The sequence below is a fragment of the Polypterus senegalus genome, chromosome 12 (genome assembly GCF_016835505.1).
Source record: "Polypterus senegalus isolate Bchr_013 chromosome 12, ASM1683550v1, whole genome shotgun sequence".
Taxonomy (NCBI): Eukaryota; Metazoa; Chordata; class Cladistia; order Polypteriformes; family Polypteridae; genus Polypterus; species Polypterus senegalus.
The window spans coordinates 92,269,573-92,289,384 of NC_053165.1; the positions used below are offsets into that span (position 1 = coordinate 92,269,573).

Genomic DNA, 19,812 nt, shown 5'->3' on the forward strand with positions numbered 1-19,812 from the left:
GGGAGGGTAAACATTAACATTATACAAAGTTAATTTTTATTTTACCTCCCTTTTTTGTCACTGTTTTAATTTAATATTGTCTTTTATCAGTATGTTGCTGCTGGAGTATGCGAATTTCCCCTTGGGATTAAAAAAAGTATCTATTCACACACTCAAAAATATCATATATAATCATATTACATACACATAAAAAATGTAAATATCCTGGAGTGGCCATGTCCTTCCAGATCAGTCAAATTGAGAATTTCTAGCTGGACTTGAAAATCAAGGCTGCTCACTCACACTCACCATGACATTTGACAGAGCTGAGCAGCACTGCAAAGACGAATGGAGAAAAATGGCAGATGTTTAAAGTGATAGACCGAGAAAAACCTGAGCACACAGATTCAAGGCTGTCAAGGATGACAAAGATGTCTCTATTAAATAAATAGTAATGTGAAGGAGGTGAACATTTTGTGATGTTAATTTGTTTTATATATTAATATAGACCACTTTGCAGAAATCTGTTTTCATTTTGATGTTGAGGTTTATGTTTTTTTTCTCACGCCATGTCAAAAAAAATCCACTGTGATTCATTGCTGCATCAAAATAAAATGTAAAAATCAGCCAAAGGACTACAAATCGATTGCCATTGTATATTAAATCTGGTGGTGTAAGGAGCACAACAGACTGTTGTCACATAGCAGTTGATTGGGATATGGTGAAGAGCACATACCCAAAGGTCATGTGAAAAGAATTAAGGGAATTAATACAGGGCACCAATTAAAACAAAACACACCCCAAATCATAACTAGAGAAGCTGCGAAATGAGGATAATACTGCGAGACATTTGAAGGACCATCCTATAAAAGTTTGAAAAAGAGTTGGTAGGAAAAACACCCACTGAAGATGGGCAAAGCAGCAGGCCCAGCAGATGTATAGGGAATATTAAAGGGAGTTAAGGGTACTGCAGTTGAATTGTTGACCCATCTGTGTAATATGACCAAGGATGAAATGAGGAAATCCAGAAAACTGGAAAAGTGGAAATATTCCAGTATACAAAGGAAGCCAAATGTCATTTCAAACTTTTTTTTTTGGTAGCAAGTAATGGCAGAAAATGCAAAAAGAACAGAAGTATCAAAGTTAGTGAAATTAAGTTTGGTTTCATGCCTGGGAAGGAGGATTAATCTTTAATGTCGGGTATATGCAGAAAATGCATCCGGGACAAAGGAAAAGAATTGCATTATGCATTTGTAGCCCTGGAGAAGGCATCTGGGAGGGTGCCACATGAGGCACAGAGGTGGGCAGCAAGAAACTTTGGAGAAGATGAATGGTTAGTGTCTGGGGTAATGTCAAAGGATGGGTGGTCAGGGACTATTAGACTTTGAGGTTGAAGGTGGGCTGCAACCAGGGACTGGTTACAAGTCCGTTTTTCATAATAGTGATAGAATGAAAGGGGTGACCATTTGAAAATCTAGAATAAATACTGTTAAAGCTCAACCCCATTTGCTTATGGAATATAAAAAACACTGCACATCCCATCAGGATTAAAAATTCTTTTAATGGTCATTCAGAACAACCATTACAAGTAACATGGCAGCACTTCTAAATATGACTACACAAACACAGCTTTCACCAACAGAATGCCTGCTTCTCCACTATTCCTAACCCCACCCAATACCTGCCAATATTTTCAATGCAAAGTAATTCACCATATAGGTAAAAGAGCAGCATCTTAAAACTTTAAACAACGTGTGAAATGGAAGCATTGCTGAGCAACCCATCAAGAAGCACTGCTCGCTGCAGTTCCTTTAAAGCCAAGGGAAGGCATTTTCTCATTGCTGGGAGCGGGCTTAATTTTAAAATGGTGTTAAATTTTTAAGGCAAATGATTAATTTCTATTATTATTTGAAGAATTTTGCCAGCTAACACATTTATTAGGAAGACAGGGTAAAAGAATGGTCAATACTTAAATTTTAATATATATATAAAAAACTAAACTGGAAAAAGGCTATATTCTCTCCTCACCAGAACCTTTGGCCAAGATAATTGAACTGTTTAGAGGAGAAAATGGTTAAATAGGGCTAAGGGCATATGGGGTGGGGGGTTTAAAGGTAAGAGTTTGAGCCTCCCATTTCACCCTGTGCGTAAGATGATGTGCACGCCAGAGTCTGTGAAGACTGGTCCACTCATATCACCCACTTTGAGCGCAAAAGAGGCATCTTCAAAAGGTTTCTGCATCTGACCTATTAAACGGGAGAGAAAAAGAGAAAACAAATTAATCTAAGAGTATGAAGCCTCAAGATGATTTCATTATAAAACTGAGGCTGACAAGGAGATCGGTCCAATTTTAGATTTATGGACAATTTCCCTACAAAATGCCGAGACAAGCATCCAAACACCTTCAGCTGTAAGCCCGGAGGAAAAAATAAAACACTGGAAGTTTCTAGAAGAACTGTACACATTAACCAACTTGACAGTATTTTATGTTACAGCAAGAAAACTTACAAATGGATTTTGTTTTTCAGGCTACAATAACTACATTTACTTTTAACCCTGTAGCCAAGTGTGAGATTTTTTATTTCTTATCGCTAGTCTTCAGTATCATTCTACCCAAGCATCTGTAATAGCATATTGTGTTTGAATACAAGGCAACCTGCATTGCAGGTAAATCCCGAAGTGAGAAAACACAGTTGATTAATACCAATGTACTAACTTCAACTTTTCTTACTGTAAAAGGCTTATTATGACCACAGGTAGTAAAGCATTTACAAAAACTAACCTTAACCGAAGGATTAAAATGTATACCGGCATGGCCAACTCTGATCCTGTAGAGCAACAGTAGCTACAGGTTTTCATTCCAAATATTTTCTTAATAAGTAATTAGATTTTGTTACTATTTAACGTCACTTAATCACCTGCTATTTAAGACTCAGACCCTTTAAATCAGGGGTTCTCAACGTCGGTCCTGGGGGCCCAACTGTGGCTGCAGGTTTTTTGTTCCAACCAGCTTCAATTTTTAATTGGACTCCTGGGCTAATGAAGTGAACTGTTATTTGCCAGATTCTGTGTTGTGGGAAAATGTAGATATTGGAAAACTAAGTTTGGTAAAAAAAAAAAATATATAACTGCTTGGCACTTTTTTTTTTATATGTATTTTTTTTTTCTAACAATATTTTCATCTTGATTTTTATTCTATTTTTTGTCGGGTGTTTCAATTGATTAATTAATTCATTATTTTCTAATTAGTGAGTCTAACATTGAAGTAGTTGCAGCCTTTCATGATTCAGTGTTGTTTGCCTTGCTGTCTGCTCTGATGGTTGACATTATTAAGATACAATGAAGGAGCGAACTGCACAGAGAAAAGTAAAATATAATGAAAACAACAAAAGGGAGTTAAGCATTTAAATCTCTAGAAAAAATGGAAATATTCCTAAATATCTTATAAATGTAAAACATGCTGCAGTGGTTTCTTAATGTAGTTTAGAATACAAGAAGAGAAAACACCAGCTAATTGAGATCAGTATTATCAAATGTTGTCACGGATTATGAATCTGGTTGGAACAAAAACCTGAAACCACAGTGGGCCCCCAGGACCAACGTTGAGAACCCCTGCTTTAAATTAGGGCCGAGCAATGTCAGTCCTGGAGGGCTGCAGTGGCTTCAGGTTTTTGTTCCAACCTAACTGCTTCAAGAGAAGTTATTCAATGCTGACAAATCACTTATTGCTCAAGTGACATTTTTTTGCTTCATTTTAGTTGTCTCACTTGTTAAGATTTTGAACCCTTAATTGCTTACTTTAGTCTTAAAACAATGAACACTGCCATTTAACGGCTCCTTGTTAGCAATAAGATGCAGATGACAAAGGAACCAGCAGTTCTCCATCTAGCTTGGCTCCATTTCCAGCCGTGTGTATTCATCATTCATTATTTGGTGCAATTCAGCACTTCCTCTTCAGTTTGAGTGAAGAACTGAAAATTATTCCCCCCGTTTTAGGTTTCAAATCACTTGGGTGGTACATGGATCATTAAAAAGGAAAAAAAAAATCTATGATTTAAGAATCAACTGACATGATAGAGTTAAAACACTAGCAAGCCATGAAATTAAATAAGATTTGTTATTCGTGAGGACTGGCTTCTAATTAAGCAAATGGTTTAGAACAAAAACCTGCAGCAACTGTGGCTCTCTACGATCAGAGTTGGCCACCCTGGCATATGCGAAGCTACGCACAATATGCATAAATGCTTTGTGTTGGTGAAAGACAGCCATCTGCTGGTCTACAACTTGTGGTACTATGTTCTGCATATTTTTCTTTGAAGTTTGACTTTCTCACACATCTAAAATACATGTAGGGAAAGTTCCAAACACCACAAGGTAAGATGAGAAGCACCAGCAGAGGCAAAACGATGTTCTACAGAGAAGCCTATAAACAACAGATCCATAAACTAAGAGATACAATGCCATCTACTGGTCACAAAATATTACTCAAATGGAATTTAAAAAAAAAGTTAGTAACTGTGCCAGAGGCAGTTACCTCACATTAGGACTCACTTTCAAAGAGGATGGTTGTATAGATGTACCGTATATACTCGCATATAAATCACATCTTGAAACCCGAAAAAAAAAAAGATCAAAAAAAATCAGACCCTGACTTATATGCCCGTTCAAAAATGCAACACTTAATTTTTATTTTTTTTTTACATTTTCCTGCTCTCTCCAATGTAACAGCGAATTTTGTTACTAATTTCTTTTGCCACTTTAACGGCTTTTCATTTAAAACCAGCTTTATATTTTTTTCTAATTGAACACTCCAACATAGATAAGGGATGCTCTTACGATAAGTGTTTATGAGGGTGTGGGATACAAAAAACACAAATCAGTGCAAATGTTGCTTTGGAATAGTTTGGGTATTACCGTGTGGACACATAGGCACAATACATAGGGAAAAAAAAGGCTTTGTGCTCCGTGGTTACTAACGTGGGTGTTCGCAGATCATAATCTCTTGAACCAATAGCACGAGTTTTCCACATTCGACTTATACAACGGACATTATAAAATACCAGAAATGATACAGTAAAATCAAGTCCCGACTTATTCACGGGAGAAACTTGTCCGCAAGTATATATGGTATCTTATCTAAAAACACTGAAATCAGGTATTAGTAAGTTTAGGTGAATGTATCTCCTAATATAGAAAATTTTGTATGCTGGTGGGCACTAATAAAATGGTTTAATGCTTTGGAGGTGTCAGGCTCTAAATGTAGTCTTAAAATACAAAAATGTTGTTATCTTATACAGAACAAAACAAAACATGAAGATAGAGATGTTAAAGGCACTATAAAATAAAAAGATAGATACTGTTTTGTTTTTTAAAGAAAACCCAATTCAAAGGTTTTACTGAAAATTTACCTGATTGATTACAGATTAATCCATGCAGGGTGAGCATATCCACAAAATATTTCATAAGCTGCAGACATGCAACAGTCAGCTTTAAAGTAGAATACTGAAGGTTTTCATGTATGCACTATTCACAAGTTGTAAACATGCCACCGATTCTGTTTACCTCCTCTAAAGAACATAAAAGGACACAACATTAAAGTATTGGCATTGTTTGTCCAAGTGTTTTCTACTTTTCCTATGAAACTTTTTTTACGGTCATCTGGTGCATCTTAATTGTCCTGGTGCCTATAGGATTTTTTAATAATACATTTTATTTATATAGCGCCTTTCCCATGCTCAAGGCACTTCACAGAGTTTAAGAGAGAATGGCAGGGTATACAGTATATAGCATTGTACAAACCAAATAAATAAAGATTAAGACAGTAAATTCAGAGAAAAGCCTAACAGACAACACAATTGGTGGTCTAGTACACACACACACAGGTTACGTGATCATCTTGACATGGAGGTAAACTGAGAGAAGGGTAATAAAGTCAAGTAGAGCTAAAAGCCTTCCTGAAGAGATGAGTTTTAAGTTGTTTTTTTAAAAAAATTCATGGAGTCAGCTGATCTGATTAATTTCGGTAGGTCATTCCAGAGTCTGGGCGCTATACAGCTGAAGGCCCCGTCACCCATGGAGTGAAGATTAGTGTGGGGCACAACAAGATTGCCAGAATCAGAGGACCTTAGTGGGCGGCAGGCACATAGTGATGAAGAAGATCACTGATGTAGTTTGGCGCATGGTTATTTAAGGCTTTGTAGGTTATTAGTAGGATTTTATATTCGATTCTGTAAGACACAGGGAGCCAGTGAAGACGGAGCAGGATGGGTGTGATGTGCTCGCTGCTGCTGGTTTGTGTAAGGACTCTTGCAGACGAGTTTTGAATAAGCTGGAGCTGTGATATAAGATTAGAAGGGCACCTGCCAGCAGCGAGTTACAATAATCGATGCGGGATGTGATAAAAGCATGGACAAGTTTCTCAGCATTAGAAAAGGAGAGGAAGGAGCGAACACTGGATATGCTACGGAGGTGAAAGTAAAAAGTTTCTTAATGTGATTTGTGTGGACAGAATAAGAAAGGGAGGATTCAAAAATGACACCAAGATTCTTTGCAGTGGAGGAAGGTCTGATGAGATCACCGCCAAGATGGACTGGGAAGGAGCTCATTTTATTAAGCTGCATTTTAGTCCCAATTTGCAGGAGTTCAGTTTTGTTGCAATTTAATTTTAAAGAGTTCTGCTCCATCCAGGTTTTAATTTCACTAAGGCAGGTTGTGAGCTGAGAAAGCTCTGATGAAGTTCCACTTTTAACACTGAAGCAGAGTTGAGTATCGTCTGCATAAAAATAACCCAGTCCATAGCTACGAATAATATGGCCAAGGGGAAGCACATAAATACAGAAGAGGGCCGAAGACAGAGCCCTGAGGAACTCCTTGTGTGACTGGCACCGAGCTGGATCTGCTGTTGCCAAGAATAACAAACTCTTGCCTATCACTGGAGGGCAGTGCCAGATACCCAGCATGTTCTCCATTCTGGACAGTAGAATGTCATGTCTGACAGTGTCAAAAGCTGCACTGAGGTCTAATAGAATTAATATGCTGGTTTGTCCAGAGTCTGCTGCCATAAGCAAATCATTGGTTACCCGTAGCAGAGCAGTTTCACAGCTGTGCTGCACCCTGAAACCAGACTGAAAGGGTTCCATCAAATTATTAGTGGTTAAGTAATTGGTGAGCTGGGAGGCTACAACACGCTCAAGAGCTTTTGACAGGAAAGGTAAGTGGGAAATAGGCCAGAAATTGTTAAGATTGTCAGCATCAAGACCAGACTTTTTAACATTGGGGTTACAGAAGCGATTTTAAAAGTGAGCAGCACAGAGTCAGTGTCAAGGGATGAGTTTATTATTGTTGTAGCAGTCGGAATTATAGCATAAAGGCATGATTTAAGTAGTGTGCTGGGGATGGGGTCCAGTACACAAGTAGTCGGCCTCATCTTACAGAGCAGGTTATTAACAAAGCAGATGTGACTGGTGAGAACTTAGAGAACAAGCTGGATGGAGTGGGAAAACGGGGAGAAATATAAACAGATATTTATGTTAGTTGAATTATTTAGATCTTTAATTTTGTTATGGAAAAAGTGGAGGAATTCCTCACAGACTTCAGTAGAAGAGGTAGTTGGGCCAGATGTGGGTTGGAGTAGTTTATTAACTATAGAGAACAAAACCCTTGGGTTATTGTGGCCACTTTCTATTATTCTGCCATAGTGGGTGTTCTTAGCAGCAGTTAGTGCTTCTCTGTAAGCTCTTTGGTGGTCAGAGAAAGCCTGGATGTGCACGGTGAGGCCAGTCTTACGTGACAATCTCTCAAGGTGTCGGCCAGCTGCTTTCATAGATTGCAATTCTGAGTTATACCAAGGAGCTGAACATTTAAAGGAAACTCCTTATGTTTTAAAGGAGCTGTTTTATCTAATGCTGAATGAAGGGCTGAGTTATAGTGGTCAACAAGACTATCTAGTGTTGACGGAATAGGTGCAGACAGTAAAAGATCAGAAATGGATCCAGAAAGGATAGAGGGACAGATATTTTTAAGGTTTCTGTAAGAAATTTTCATTTACAGGTAAGAGGAGGGAAAGTGTGAAAAATACTGCTTTATGGTCAGAGAGTCCCAAAATCAGTGCTGTAGATGTTGGCAACAGATATTCCAGAAGTGCAGATCAGATCCACTATATGACCACCAGAGTGGGTGGGAAAATCAACATGTTGTGTCAAGTCAAAACAGTCCAGTAAGGAAAGGAATTCATTTCTCAGTTTAGATGTAGTAATGTCAATATGGATATTGAAATCACCGAGAAGGATAATTCTCTGAGAATAAGAGCTGAGGTGGGTTAAAATTTCAATCAGATCAGATAAGAAGGATGCGTTGTATTTTGGGGGATGATAAACTAATAACGGAATCAGGTCCTGTCTCACTCGTTTTTTTAAGAGCCAGGCACTCAAAAGACAATGGACAGACATAGTAATTAGATTTAGATATGAACTTCGATATATACTGCAGCAACAAAGCGTGTTTTATTAAAGCAATACAAGATTTGATGCTTTAGTGTCAAACCTTTCATCTCTATTTATTAGTAGTAAAAGTATACTGCCATACAGGAGGTATGAAGAAAGTAAAAACAGACAAAAGTATGTTCATTTTGAAGGAAATAGTAACTGGGTCATCTACTGCTTCTTGTTTCTTGAACACTACCTTTTTATGTGGAAAATGTGCGTTTATACAGTTTCTATAATGTGAAACTAGTTGCCTTATGGGATGTAAGCTTTCCTTTGAAACAAAGGATTCCTAGAAGATTTAGGACTGAGGATTTTTTATCATTAAAAAAATAAATAAAATGCTGGTTTCAATACATTTTGTAAAAAGATGACTATCAACATATGAAAGGCACATGGCAAATCATATGCACACCAACCAGAGAATCGAAAGTTTTACCTCTTAAGAGTTGTCCTCACAGTGGAGTGCAACACTGCAAACATACACTTTCAACTAAATGGTAGGTGACTTTGTTGGGAGGCTTATGGCCCTCATTTACAAGAGATAATAGCAAATGTGTGCACAAGAATGACTGACCTTAATTGCCTCATGCCTGGACAAACTGGTGAGGAAGGCAGGCCATATTTTAGGCATGGAGCTGGACAGTTTGACCTCCGCAGCAGAGCGGCGGGCGCTGAGCAGGCTCCTGTCAATCATGGAGAAGCCACTGCATCCACTGAACAGGATCATATCCAGACAGAGGAGCAGCTTCAGTGACAGACTGCTATCACCGTCCTGCTCCTGACAGACTGAGGAGACCCCACACTATGCGACTCTTCAATTCCACCCGGGGGGGTAAACGTTAACATTATACAAAGTTATTGTCTGTTATACCTGCATTTTTATCACTCTTTAAATTTAATATTGTTTTTATCAGTATGCTGCATCTGGAGTATGTGAATTCCCCTTTAGGATTAATAATCTATCTACAAATGGTGCACATGAAGTAATCCTGTGAAAATATGTTTAAGTGCAAAAAGCTGAATACTATTTTTGCTTGGGACATGAGAATTCTACCAAGCCAAAATTTTTCATTTGTATTTATTTATTGTACTGTTTAAAAAAAATAAAATAGTGTACTTGATATAAAGCTGAGAACAAATCCCACAAAAGCAAAAGCAGCAGTTGTGTCAGATTGCAAGGACTTACCTCTCCCAAATAGTCCCAAGTCACCACCTTTATGAGCAGAGCTACAGTCACTGAACTGTGAAGCCAAAGTCTCAAAATCTTCTGCTCCGGACTTTATCTTTTCAATATATTCTAATAAACAGAAAAAAAAAACACACACAAGGACATAAATCAGCAGGCATGGTATATTACACAAAAGTTAAAGTTTACATGCTGTAGCTATAAAGACAAAAGGTCAGTTCCATTATTTTTTGGGATGGTTGAAACACACCTCACATTATGAATTACTCAATTCCCTTCATCCCCAGCATATAAATAGACACCAATAGCAGTAGTTGTCTTTAGATGTAACATTGAGTATGTTCAGTTGGTTAGTAAAGAAAAAAAAAAAACACATACCCTTCAGAGTGCTGAAATTCCACTAACACAGAAAAATGCAGTATAAAACAAATGAAAACATTGGTCACAAGATTTAATAATAGTTAGGTGATGCTATCCTGTGAAACCTGTAAAAAACACCAAGCAATTTCTAAGAAATCTAAAATGTACTTTATATATTCCACATTAAAGATTGTGCGTTTTGATTTCTTCCCAACACTGTTGTATAAAATATAATGTAGCGTGGCAAAAAGCAAACAAAGGAAGGTTGGTTTTATTATACCATACATGCACACAAACTTAACCATTTCACCTCAAAGCTAAATACCATGTTGGACATAAGCTTTGACCCCTTCCAGTAACGAAGGGAGGAAAACCACTGAAGAGACTGTCGCTACAGGAATGCTGCACTATTTAAAAATATAAAGAACTAGAAGAGGAGAAAAAAACAAATTTCTGAAGCTGGACTATATTTAGAAATAGATCTAGGACATTAATAATTACGCACAACAATGACTCAGAATGCACACATGAAAACCTGAACCACAAAGGAACTAAAAATGTGCTCCTGGGTAACTATTTAAATTCTAGGATTACCAAATTAAAAAAAATCTACAGTACTTAAAATTTGGATCACCCATGATCAGAATGTATTTTTCCTGATATGTGTTTGTATGTCGAAATGGCTTAAGATTTTGTTTAGCGTTCCTGCAACAGTCCCAGATATAATAATTATTTTCTCTATTCACTTTTCATCCTTGGGTTACCATCTTGGTATTTGTTTTCATTTGAATTACAAAGTTTCTCCTTTCTACCATGATTATAATTCTATGTACGTTTGCCTATCAGTGATAAGTATTGTTCATCAATGCACTTTAACAATTACCCAAAACAGTGCAGTCTTTGTACCCGTTACTCGATTTAGCATTTTCTTATTTATGAGCACCTGCTACCCAGTAAACAATGGATATTTAACACATTTAATGGATGACTTGATGTGTGAATTATGTGACGTGATATTTCCTCATAGATGTTTGTATATTCTTCTGTAGCCCGGCATTGCTCCCCATAGACATCCATTCTATCAGAAAGTTAGTTCCCTCCATTCACTGTTTAAACAGGAGATAAAACCATCACTACAAATCACGTGGTAATTAAAATTTTTGGATGGAGTAAAATCAACCTTTAAAGAAATAGAAGAGGTGCTACTAAGCCAACTATTAGGAGATAAATTAGCAGGCCTTTGTATTTAAGAATAGCACAAAATAGACTTGTTACTTCCCCAAATTATTCACATTGGCCTGACTTAAAACAGAAACACCATAAATGCTTAACTCGCAAGACCACATTATTTGAAAAATAACTGCATTCTGTTAAATGAATGGTGTAATGATGTTGCAAATATACAACACATTAGCTTCTTGAGAGCTAATGGGGCCCTTGTTTGAGAAGACTTGACTTCTTTTGTTAAATTTCCTCAGGGGCTTATCTTTCACTAGTCCAGAGGATTACAGTCATGGTTAACCAAAATATACAAACTCCTCAGTCGATGAGACAGCATGCTTGGGCATTCATGTTTTGTCCACATTACTAACAGGATATATTTAGCACCACACTGTACTTGACTGGAAAATGAATGAAAGAATACAAAAAAATAATGTGCTTTATTAGGCAAAAAGATCTCATTCAGCATTTGAACGCTAGTTACTGATTTACAGGTTTATATCTCCAAGGTGATTAAAGTTTACTTTTTTTTAAAGCTATTCAGTAATATTACTTGGGTGATGTTGCTAGCACACATTTTCCCATAAACACCACTTGACACACTGTAGCCTTCTTAGTTACAGACTAAAGTGGCATTCAAAAATGATGTACAATAAAACAGAGGGGCATGGAAAGAGAGAGATCTTAATATCTTTTAACAAGTAGATTTGCTTACTCACGCTGTATAAGTTCCAGGGCTTCTTCTTTTGATCGGGTAATACGTTCCTGGCGCCATGAAGATGGTCGCCGAGACTGGTTATGTTTAACCAGCAGGTGTGAGCAGCGCACTTTGTCAGGTTCCCCCTTATCATCACTACTTGGCCTCTCCCACTGGCTGGCATTTGTAATGTGATTGAAATAGTACACACGGCCTGGTGACACACACACACAAAAAAAAAAAAAGTAATTTAAATGGACAGCAAAGTACAAAGAAGTTTATATGAGCATAAGTAATTACTAGATTAAAAGGAACCTGTCCCCCAAAAAAAAAGCTAATACATACCCATTTTTTTTTTTTATATAAAACTTAATACACACAAAATAAATTTATGATCTAGGACAACAGAATGTAAATGTTAATTGACCATGAGTAGACATTTTCTTTTAGTAGATGCTTAAGGAACATTATTATTGTAATGGTATTTTTGTAGCCTTTTTTTCCTTAAAATGGGTCAGAGGAGAGTATCAAGAAGACAATAGTATGGAATTGCTGAAGATAAATTATAGATGGGGAGAAAGTATTGAAATTTTTTGATTCAACATTGATCAATTAAAAACAACCCTGCTACTTTAAGCATTATGTACATTCTTATACATGATTCTAAAAAAGCAAAATGCACAAACTGTTATTGTACTAATTTTTGGAAATACATGTGGATTGAATGCAATAAAATTCTAAATTCCTACAGCACCGGAATTTCAACTTTCACTGAAATGTGTAGTTTGCAAGTATTGCAAATGTAAAGCCTAAGAACTCCAAACACACTACAAGCTATGGACTGGCTCTAAAGCTATAGCTCAAATGGGTGTGAAAAACAATCTGTACTAATGTGGAATGTAGAATGATGCCCAAGCAAAAATTTAGAAGAAAAGCAAACAATCACAGATGCAAATGAGTCATAACACTGTCCTTGGGATCCAAGAATGAACAGAGTTAACCTTTTCAACACACCACCCAAACAGGTACTTGTAATAATGCAGATTGCTCAGGAGGAATTAGGCAGCTGGTTAGTCACATCATCAGAAGTGTGGCTTTGTTCAAGCCAAATGTGGACCCTCCAGGGGTTTACTTTCTGCAGGAAGGGGAGGGACTAGAATTTTTGTTTTCCTCTGCACTCATCAATGGCCCGGTCTTAGGTAGACTGTTAATGGGCTTATGTTTCTGTTGACGAAACAGAAATAATACTCTTAATGTATGCAAAAACCTAATGTAAGCTTCCTTATGTAATTGGTTAATTGCTATTGTACTGTTATTGCACTGTACCAACCATATACTAAGTTAGCATTATACAAACATAAACCGAATCAAAATTCTGCTAAAACATTTGAAAGCTGCTGTTGTGGATAAATTGTTAGTTCCAATCCTGAAAGGCTAAGGTTCATTTCTGTGTGAGCTGAAATTAAGTTCAGCAAGCAAAAGTTGTGATGGCCAATGTCCTTTTTTATATATATTTATTTCCTTCAGGAATACAGCAATTCTTTATGGCATACATTCTTCAGGGAATTTTTTCCATATTTACATGAGAGCATCACACAGTTGCTACAGATTTGTTGACCACACATCCAGGATGAAAGTCTCCCATTCTACCACATCCTAAAGGTGCGCTGTTGGATTGAGACCTGGCGACTGTGGAGGCCATTTGAGTATAGTGAACTCATTGTCATGTTCAAGAAACCAGTTTGTAAGGATCTGAGCTTTGAGACAGTTCCTTCCTGCTGGAAACAGCCATCAGAAGATGGGTACACTACAGTCATAAAGGGTTGTGCATTGTCAGCCACAATACTCGGGCAGCCTCAGTAGCCCGTTTTTAGCAGACAACAGTGGCACCCAGTGCGGTCTCTTGCTGCTATAGCCCATCTGCTTCAAGGTTCAATGTGCTATGTGCTCAGAGATGCTCTTCTGTATGCCTCAGTAGTGATGTGTATTTGAGTTACTGTTGCCTTTCTATCAGCTCAAACCAGTCCTGCCATTCACCTCCGACCTCAAGAGGCATTTTCTCCCAGAGAACTGCCACTCACTGGATATTTTCCATTTTTCAGATCATTCTCTGTAAACCCTGGAGATAGCCGTGTGTGAAAATCCCAGTAGATCAGCAGTTTCTGAAATACCCAGTCTATGTAAAGCATTGCAGAATATCCCTATTTAATTAAATAATGTGGAACATTAAATCAGTATGTAAGAACCAAAGAGGGTTGATATTTTAATTTCTGAAACAGAGTTTAATAACTCACAATAGCAACAAGTTGAATGTCATCATGAAGCACACAGATTTTAGGTCTCCACAAAAACACTGAACATAATTACAATATTTTAATATCAATTACTGGTTGATATCCCTAAAACAATTGTATGTGCTCTTCTCATGAGCAATCACTCTGAGCTAAAAATTTAGACGATGTGATGATCTGCGAGATACAAACCTGACTATTACTAGACTTTCTGCAGAGATTGCTTAGATTTTATAAACATTTTCGGCTATTACAAATATTTTAAGTGGAGTTTTGTTAATTGATTTTTTTTTTATTAGGTTTAATATATTGATACATTCTAGCTTACAGGGACAGGATTTCAGATATACAGTTTGCCAAATAAAAAGGAACAATACATTTCAATATACTGCAGATCTGAATGTCAACATTTAATTCTTAAAAATAAATTCTCAGGGAAAGACTATACTGTAGGGCCCCTGACCATTCTTATCTCTACTATTCATTACATTGACACATTGCACGGTTTTATGTCATTCTTTCCAAAGGTTTCTCCAAACATGTCAGAAGCATTTTAGGTTTAGTTTGTTAATGTTCCAAGAATATTTTTTAAAGTGTGCACGTCATGAGAACATTTAGCGAGTGTTGCCTTTTGCCAATTGTAAAACACATGCACACATTTCCTGATTCAGTAGCATTTTGCATTGTCAGCATATTCATGTAAAAATGACATGAATTTCTCAGCTCCCACCTTTATTATTTAACATTTGGAAATTTAAAATGACACCTGCAGGCAAGCAATGAAGGAGAAGCAAGTGTCCAAATGCTTACACACTTGGAGCAAAAACTGGGACAAATCTTCATGAAGCATTTTCTTTTCAGCTTCAACTGCATTTTCAGCAGTTAATTTACTGGTGTAAGCTGAAACAGTTAAATTTTTAAAAACATATATTAAAATAAATCTTGATAAATTATTACATTATTCACTAAAACTAAGGTTTTTACTCTTAAAAATTTAAATGTTTCTTACAGTTATAAAATCAACTTGACACTTAGCTTTAATGAAATACTACGCACACAATAGGGCAGCACACGTTGGGTCTAAAAAAAGTGTGGAAAAACAAAAAATGCTGAGCTTCTTAAATCAACAAAAAGTTAAACCAGAAAAGCCTTAAGAGGTAACGTATAGATACTAATAAAAAATTCTATTACACTCTTTAGAATCCAATACACTTTTAACACACACTTCAATGGATTAGGGCTACACTAAAAAGGCACATAATGCACTTGGGTCTTACTCTAGGAAATGTGTGTCAGAGTTGAATACTTTTACATGTCACTTTCAATATGAAATAAAATAGTGCTGAATAATTAACTCCAGGAAATAACAGTAGACCATATACAGGAAACCCTTTCATACAGGCCATACCTTTAGAATTGATGACAGAACTCTCGACCAATGAATTAAGGTGGGAGGAGGGTCTTCAATTTAAAAGTACAACCTTGCGTGGAGGGGCTGCCTGCTTGTAGACTGTCATTTTCTGGAGTTTACTTAACAATATTTTAGCAAAAAATACATGTGTTTTACACAATGTGAGCATACATTTGGATGACCTGACATATGGATAATATGACAAGAGTAACGCTAGATTTTTTTATGGAGTTTTTGATACTGTTTGTGCTGTTCAGCAGTGCTCACCATGGGATCCAGTCCTAACAGAAACTTTGATACAAAACCTCTGTAATCACATTTTACAGTTGCTAACAGGGTAACTAGAAGGTATCTTGACCTTGAGTAAAGTATACCTTTGTACTGAATGTACTGTGTTATAGACATTGCTAGGAAATTTGGAGGAATTTGCAAGAATTGCAGGTTTTTTTTAGCAGAAACAAAATGGGGCAATGATGATTAAACACAAAATCATAAATATAGAAGATGCCCAAATGAAGGTACATGTTGTAGCAGTGCTACCATTGGTTAGAACTGCATCTCCCTGCAGTCCTTGCAGGGCTGTTGGGGGCAAAGGTGGCCAGAGGGGTTCAAAAGGAGGGCAGGGGACGAAGAGAGAAAAGTTTTTGTTTTGGTCGTTTGCTGCTTGTATTTATCTGTGGAACTGCCTGTCGTTTGCCTGCTTTACATCTTCGTGTCCTGGATTGTGTTGTCTGTTGGGGTCTGGAATCATTCGTCTACCTGTTTACTGTTCCTGAGGACGTTGTCTGGATTATTTGGCTTTCACGGAAGAAGGAGCGCTCCTGAACCATTCATCTGTCAACTTACTTCAGCAACTACCGGTAGGACTGTGTTTTTCCATTTCCCTCGCTTCAGTCAAATCACTGGACATAACTTCACCGCTATTATTTCATACATGGACTTTACTGCGTGTTTGTCATGTTTATCTGTTAATTGTAATATCAAGGGATCAGGGTGGTATTATTGTTTTCATTTAGTAATTTAATTTCATTATACTTTTTTGTCGTTTAAGTTCCCAGTGCGTTTTCTTTGTCTCTGTAGTGTGTGTGGGTGTGTGTGTGTACAAGGCTGGGGTTGTCCCTGGTAATCCTCATATAAAATAAATAAATCACCGTCTTTCTCGACGGTGTGAATCTTAGCGGCCTCTGACCGCTACAATGTATAGACATGCTAAAAATAAAGTAAATGCTTTTACGACCTGGGTGTAATGATGGAACATGCGTCTCAACAAATAAATGCACTAGAGAATTAAAAGTGCATTTTCACTCTACAAAACTGTTGTTAAGGGAGAAAGCTGGTCGGCTATATGATGAGACCAAGTAAAAATGAGAAAAACTGCAATTGCAGCTTATGGCATTTTTGTATTCCAGAACAGTTCCACATCAATAAAATGTCGAATTAGAAGGAAAGAGTTTATGCATGGGATTGGGACAGTTTGGGTAATGCCTACTTCCTTTCAAAGTGCTTCATTAAACCGACAAATCCCAAGTGCCTTCAATTTGTCATCAGATGTCAATAAATTTTGCTTTCATGAAAGAGAAACAGCAGGCATTCAAGAATTTTAGCCCTCCTCTGGTTGAAATAATTTCAAGTTTGGCCCCAGACATAAAAAAAATCCTATTTTTTGCCATTGGCTTTTTTTTTTTTACTTGTATGTGAGAGTGCTACATTTCCCACATGATTCATTTAAAAAATGGTTTACCTAAATATTTCCTCAATGTTTAAATATCTGAATTTATAGCATAAATAAAATCAGTGTCAAATTTAACCCCACCTTTAAGTAAACGCCAAAAAAAAAAAAAAGTGCCTTTTTGAATTTTAAATACTGTATAATAAGCAAAAGAAAAAGTATTGATTCTATTCATATTACAATAAAAGTAAGGGATGAACTGCTTGTACATTCTTCATTTGTCCGGAACACGCTGAATGAAGTTACTGGATATGTAAACTGCAAACCCAAGGATTTGTGCATTTATTTATTTGAGTAAAAATAATTCTCTCTCATTAAAGTCACTATGATAATTGTTTTGTATCAAGGGATATTCTTTTCTTTTGAAATATGTATTTTGTTCAAATGATTGTAATGTTTTTCCTTACTGTATGCAATTATAGATGAATTATCATCCTCATGTAATAAAGTGGTACCAATGAAATATGTGAAATGCATAAAATAGAAAAAATGGTATTAGACAAAACATTTCAACCAGAGAAGCTAAAAGCTTAGCAAAAAGTTTAAATGGATAGAAGTTTTGTTAAGAAGTAGTAAAAAGTCTGATTTAGTGTAAGCGGTCCTTATTTGGGGTGTAACAAGAATAGCTGTATTAGATATTTGAAATATTAAAATGTGTGCTTCAATTTAAATATTTTAACTCTTTGCTCAAATGTGATGGAAACGTGTCATTTTTTAACACTCTGACACAAGTATACAGAGGGCTAGATCCTTAGTGGGGGAGGGAATCACCATATCATAACCATGGACATTGAAATAATCTAAAATGAAACTTCACACGTTCATGTTTGAGATTTATCATCTTTAAACATCCTAGGAGTGGCTCTTGGAAGGCAAGGCCCAAAGGTGAAGAATTAAACATCAAAAATGGTTTCATATTTGTGGTCAGCATTCTCAAAATAGCATAAAACATTCCACATACCTATATTCGGGATCCCCATTTTTTTTAACTTGACTCCTTGAATTCCTTTAGGAGGTGAACTGCTAAGGTCTGCTAATGTGGCATTCATACCTTCAAGTCCTTGCGATTATTTTTGCTAAAGAAACCTATTGGTTTACTCTTAACCATTCGGGTGTACTTTTGTGCACAAAATATGGTACAAAAAAAAAGTGTCTGAAAGGGATTTTTGGTCTAAAAGCACGACATCATGCACATCTTGACATGATGACGTCAAATATTCTATAAGAATCAGAAAAAAACTTAATTGATTTAAAAGCGCACATAAATTCTCAATGCCACAATAAAAATGTGTACTTTGGAGGAATGCGTAGCAAGTCAATTAAATCCTCCCCACCCCAATCCCTGTTCTCTTTTTTGAAAGCCAAAACATGGTAACCCTAAATTATCCTAGCTTGCAAATCTGTTGGGGCTATGGCAAAAACAACAAAACAAAAAAAAAAATTGTTGACAAAAAGGGAGAACTTGCAAACTTCACACAGATAATTACCAAATGTAGGATTTGAAGCTAGGACTCTGTATAGGTAGCAATTAGAAATGTACTTTATTACCTACGCACTAGATTCGGCTTTAGGCAGGCTACAAGAAACGACGTCGTCCCCTTAAGTGACGTGGATATTCGACGCAATTTAAACGTAAATTCGGACAGATTTCAAACCAAACCCTCCCCCCAAAAAAAAAATCAGTTTTGTCTTAAGGGCCTTGAGGGATAAGTGCGCATCTTCTAGTTGGGGTTGATCATGTGCGGATGCTCACATGTTCACTTGAAGGTGTTCTTTCGCAATGTACTTTATTTAACCGTGAATATAACTTACTTGTGGGGAAAGCATCCAATTAAGACATTGCTGCTGCTCTTAAAGGGAGGTATGTCTATTTGTGCCCCACTAAACAGATTAAGCACTAAAAAATCATAGGAACCAGAAGAAAACGCGAGCATTCACAATAATGAAAAGAAGAACATACACAGACACACATTATCTTCTTAAGTATTACTTTGTGTTGCATCACCATACACCTTAGGGTCCACAAATCTATGAAACAGCACTCGGATGCAACAAAATTGCGCTAGAGCTCAGCGCCGCACTGCGGACAACAGGACTGATGTGAGCCTAGTGAAATTGCCCACTGCTCCTTTGAAGGGAAATAAAGAAAGATATCACCAGGGTTTACGCACACAATTAAAAAAGTGTAATGCATGTACCTGAGCTGCGGCTCATGCGCTTCTCCCAGCCAGAAGGTAGTTTCTCGTCATCTGCCATTTTTGAATGTTTCTACTCTCGCTCATGAAGTCACCGCCCCCTTCAGCGCGCTCTACTTGAGCTTTTAACTGGTAGGCGCGCGAAGTGACGGACTACTTCCGCGACGCTTCCCGACCTGGAAGTATCGAGCTCTGCTATTGGTTGACGCTGTGCGGCGAGCCGCAGAGCCACCCCATGCCAGGGGTGAAGTGCTGCAAAT

The 19,812-nt window shown here is 37.1% G+C and overlaps 1 protein-coding gene across 1 annotated transcript; it reads right to left on the bottom strand.

Moving 5' to 3' along the window:
• Nucleotides 1-1,520: 1,520 nt before the first annotated feature.
• On the bottom strand, nt 1,521-19,678 carry pin1 (peptidylprolyl cis/trans isomerase, NIMA-interacting 1). Its single transcript, XM_039772894.1, has 4 exons — nt 19,556-19,678; nt 11,949-12,140; nt 9,649-9,759; nt 1,521-2,225 (listed from the first exon to the last, which is right to left on the bottom strand). Exons 1-4 carry the CDS (start codon nt 19,611-19,613, stop codon nt 2,116-2,118), a joined length of 471 nt encoding a protein of 156 aa, XP_039628828.1. The 5' UTR covers nt 19,614-19,678; the 3' UTR covers nt 1,521-2,115.
• Between the last annotated feature and the right edge of the window lie 134 nt (nt 19,679-19,812).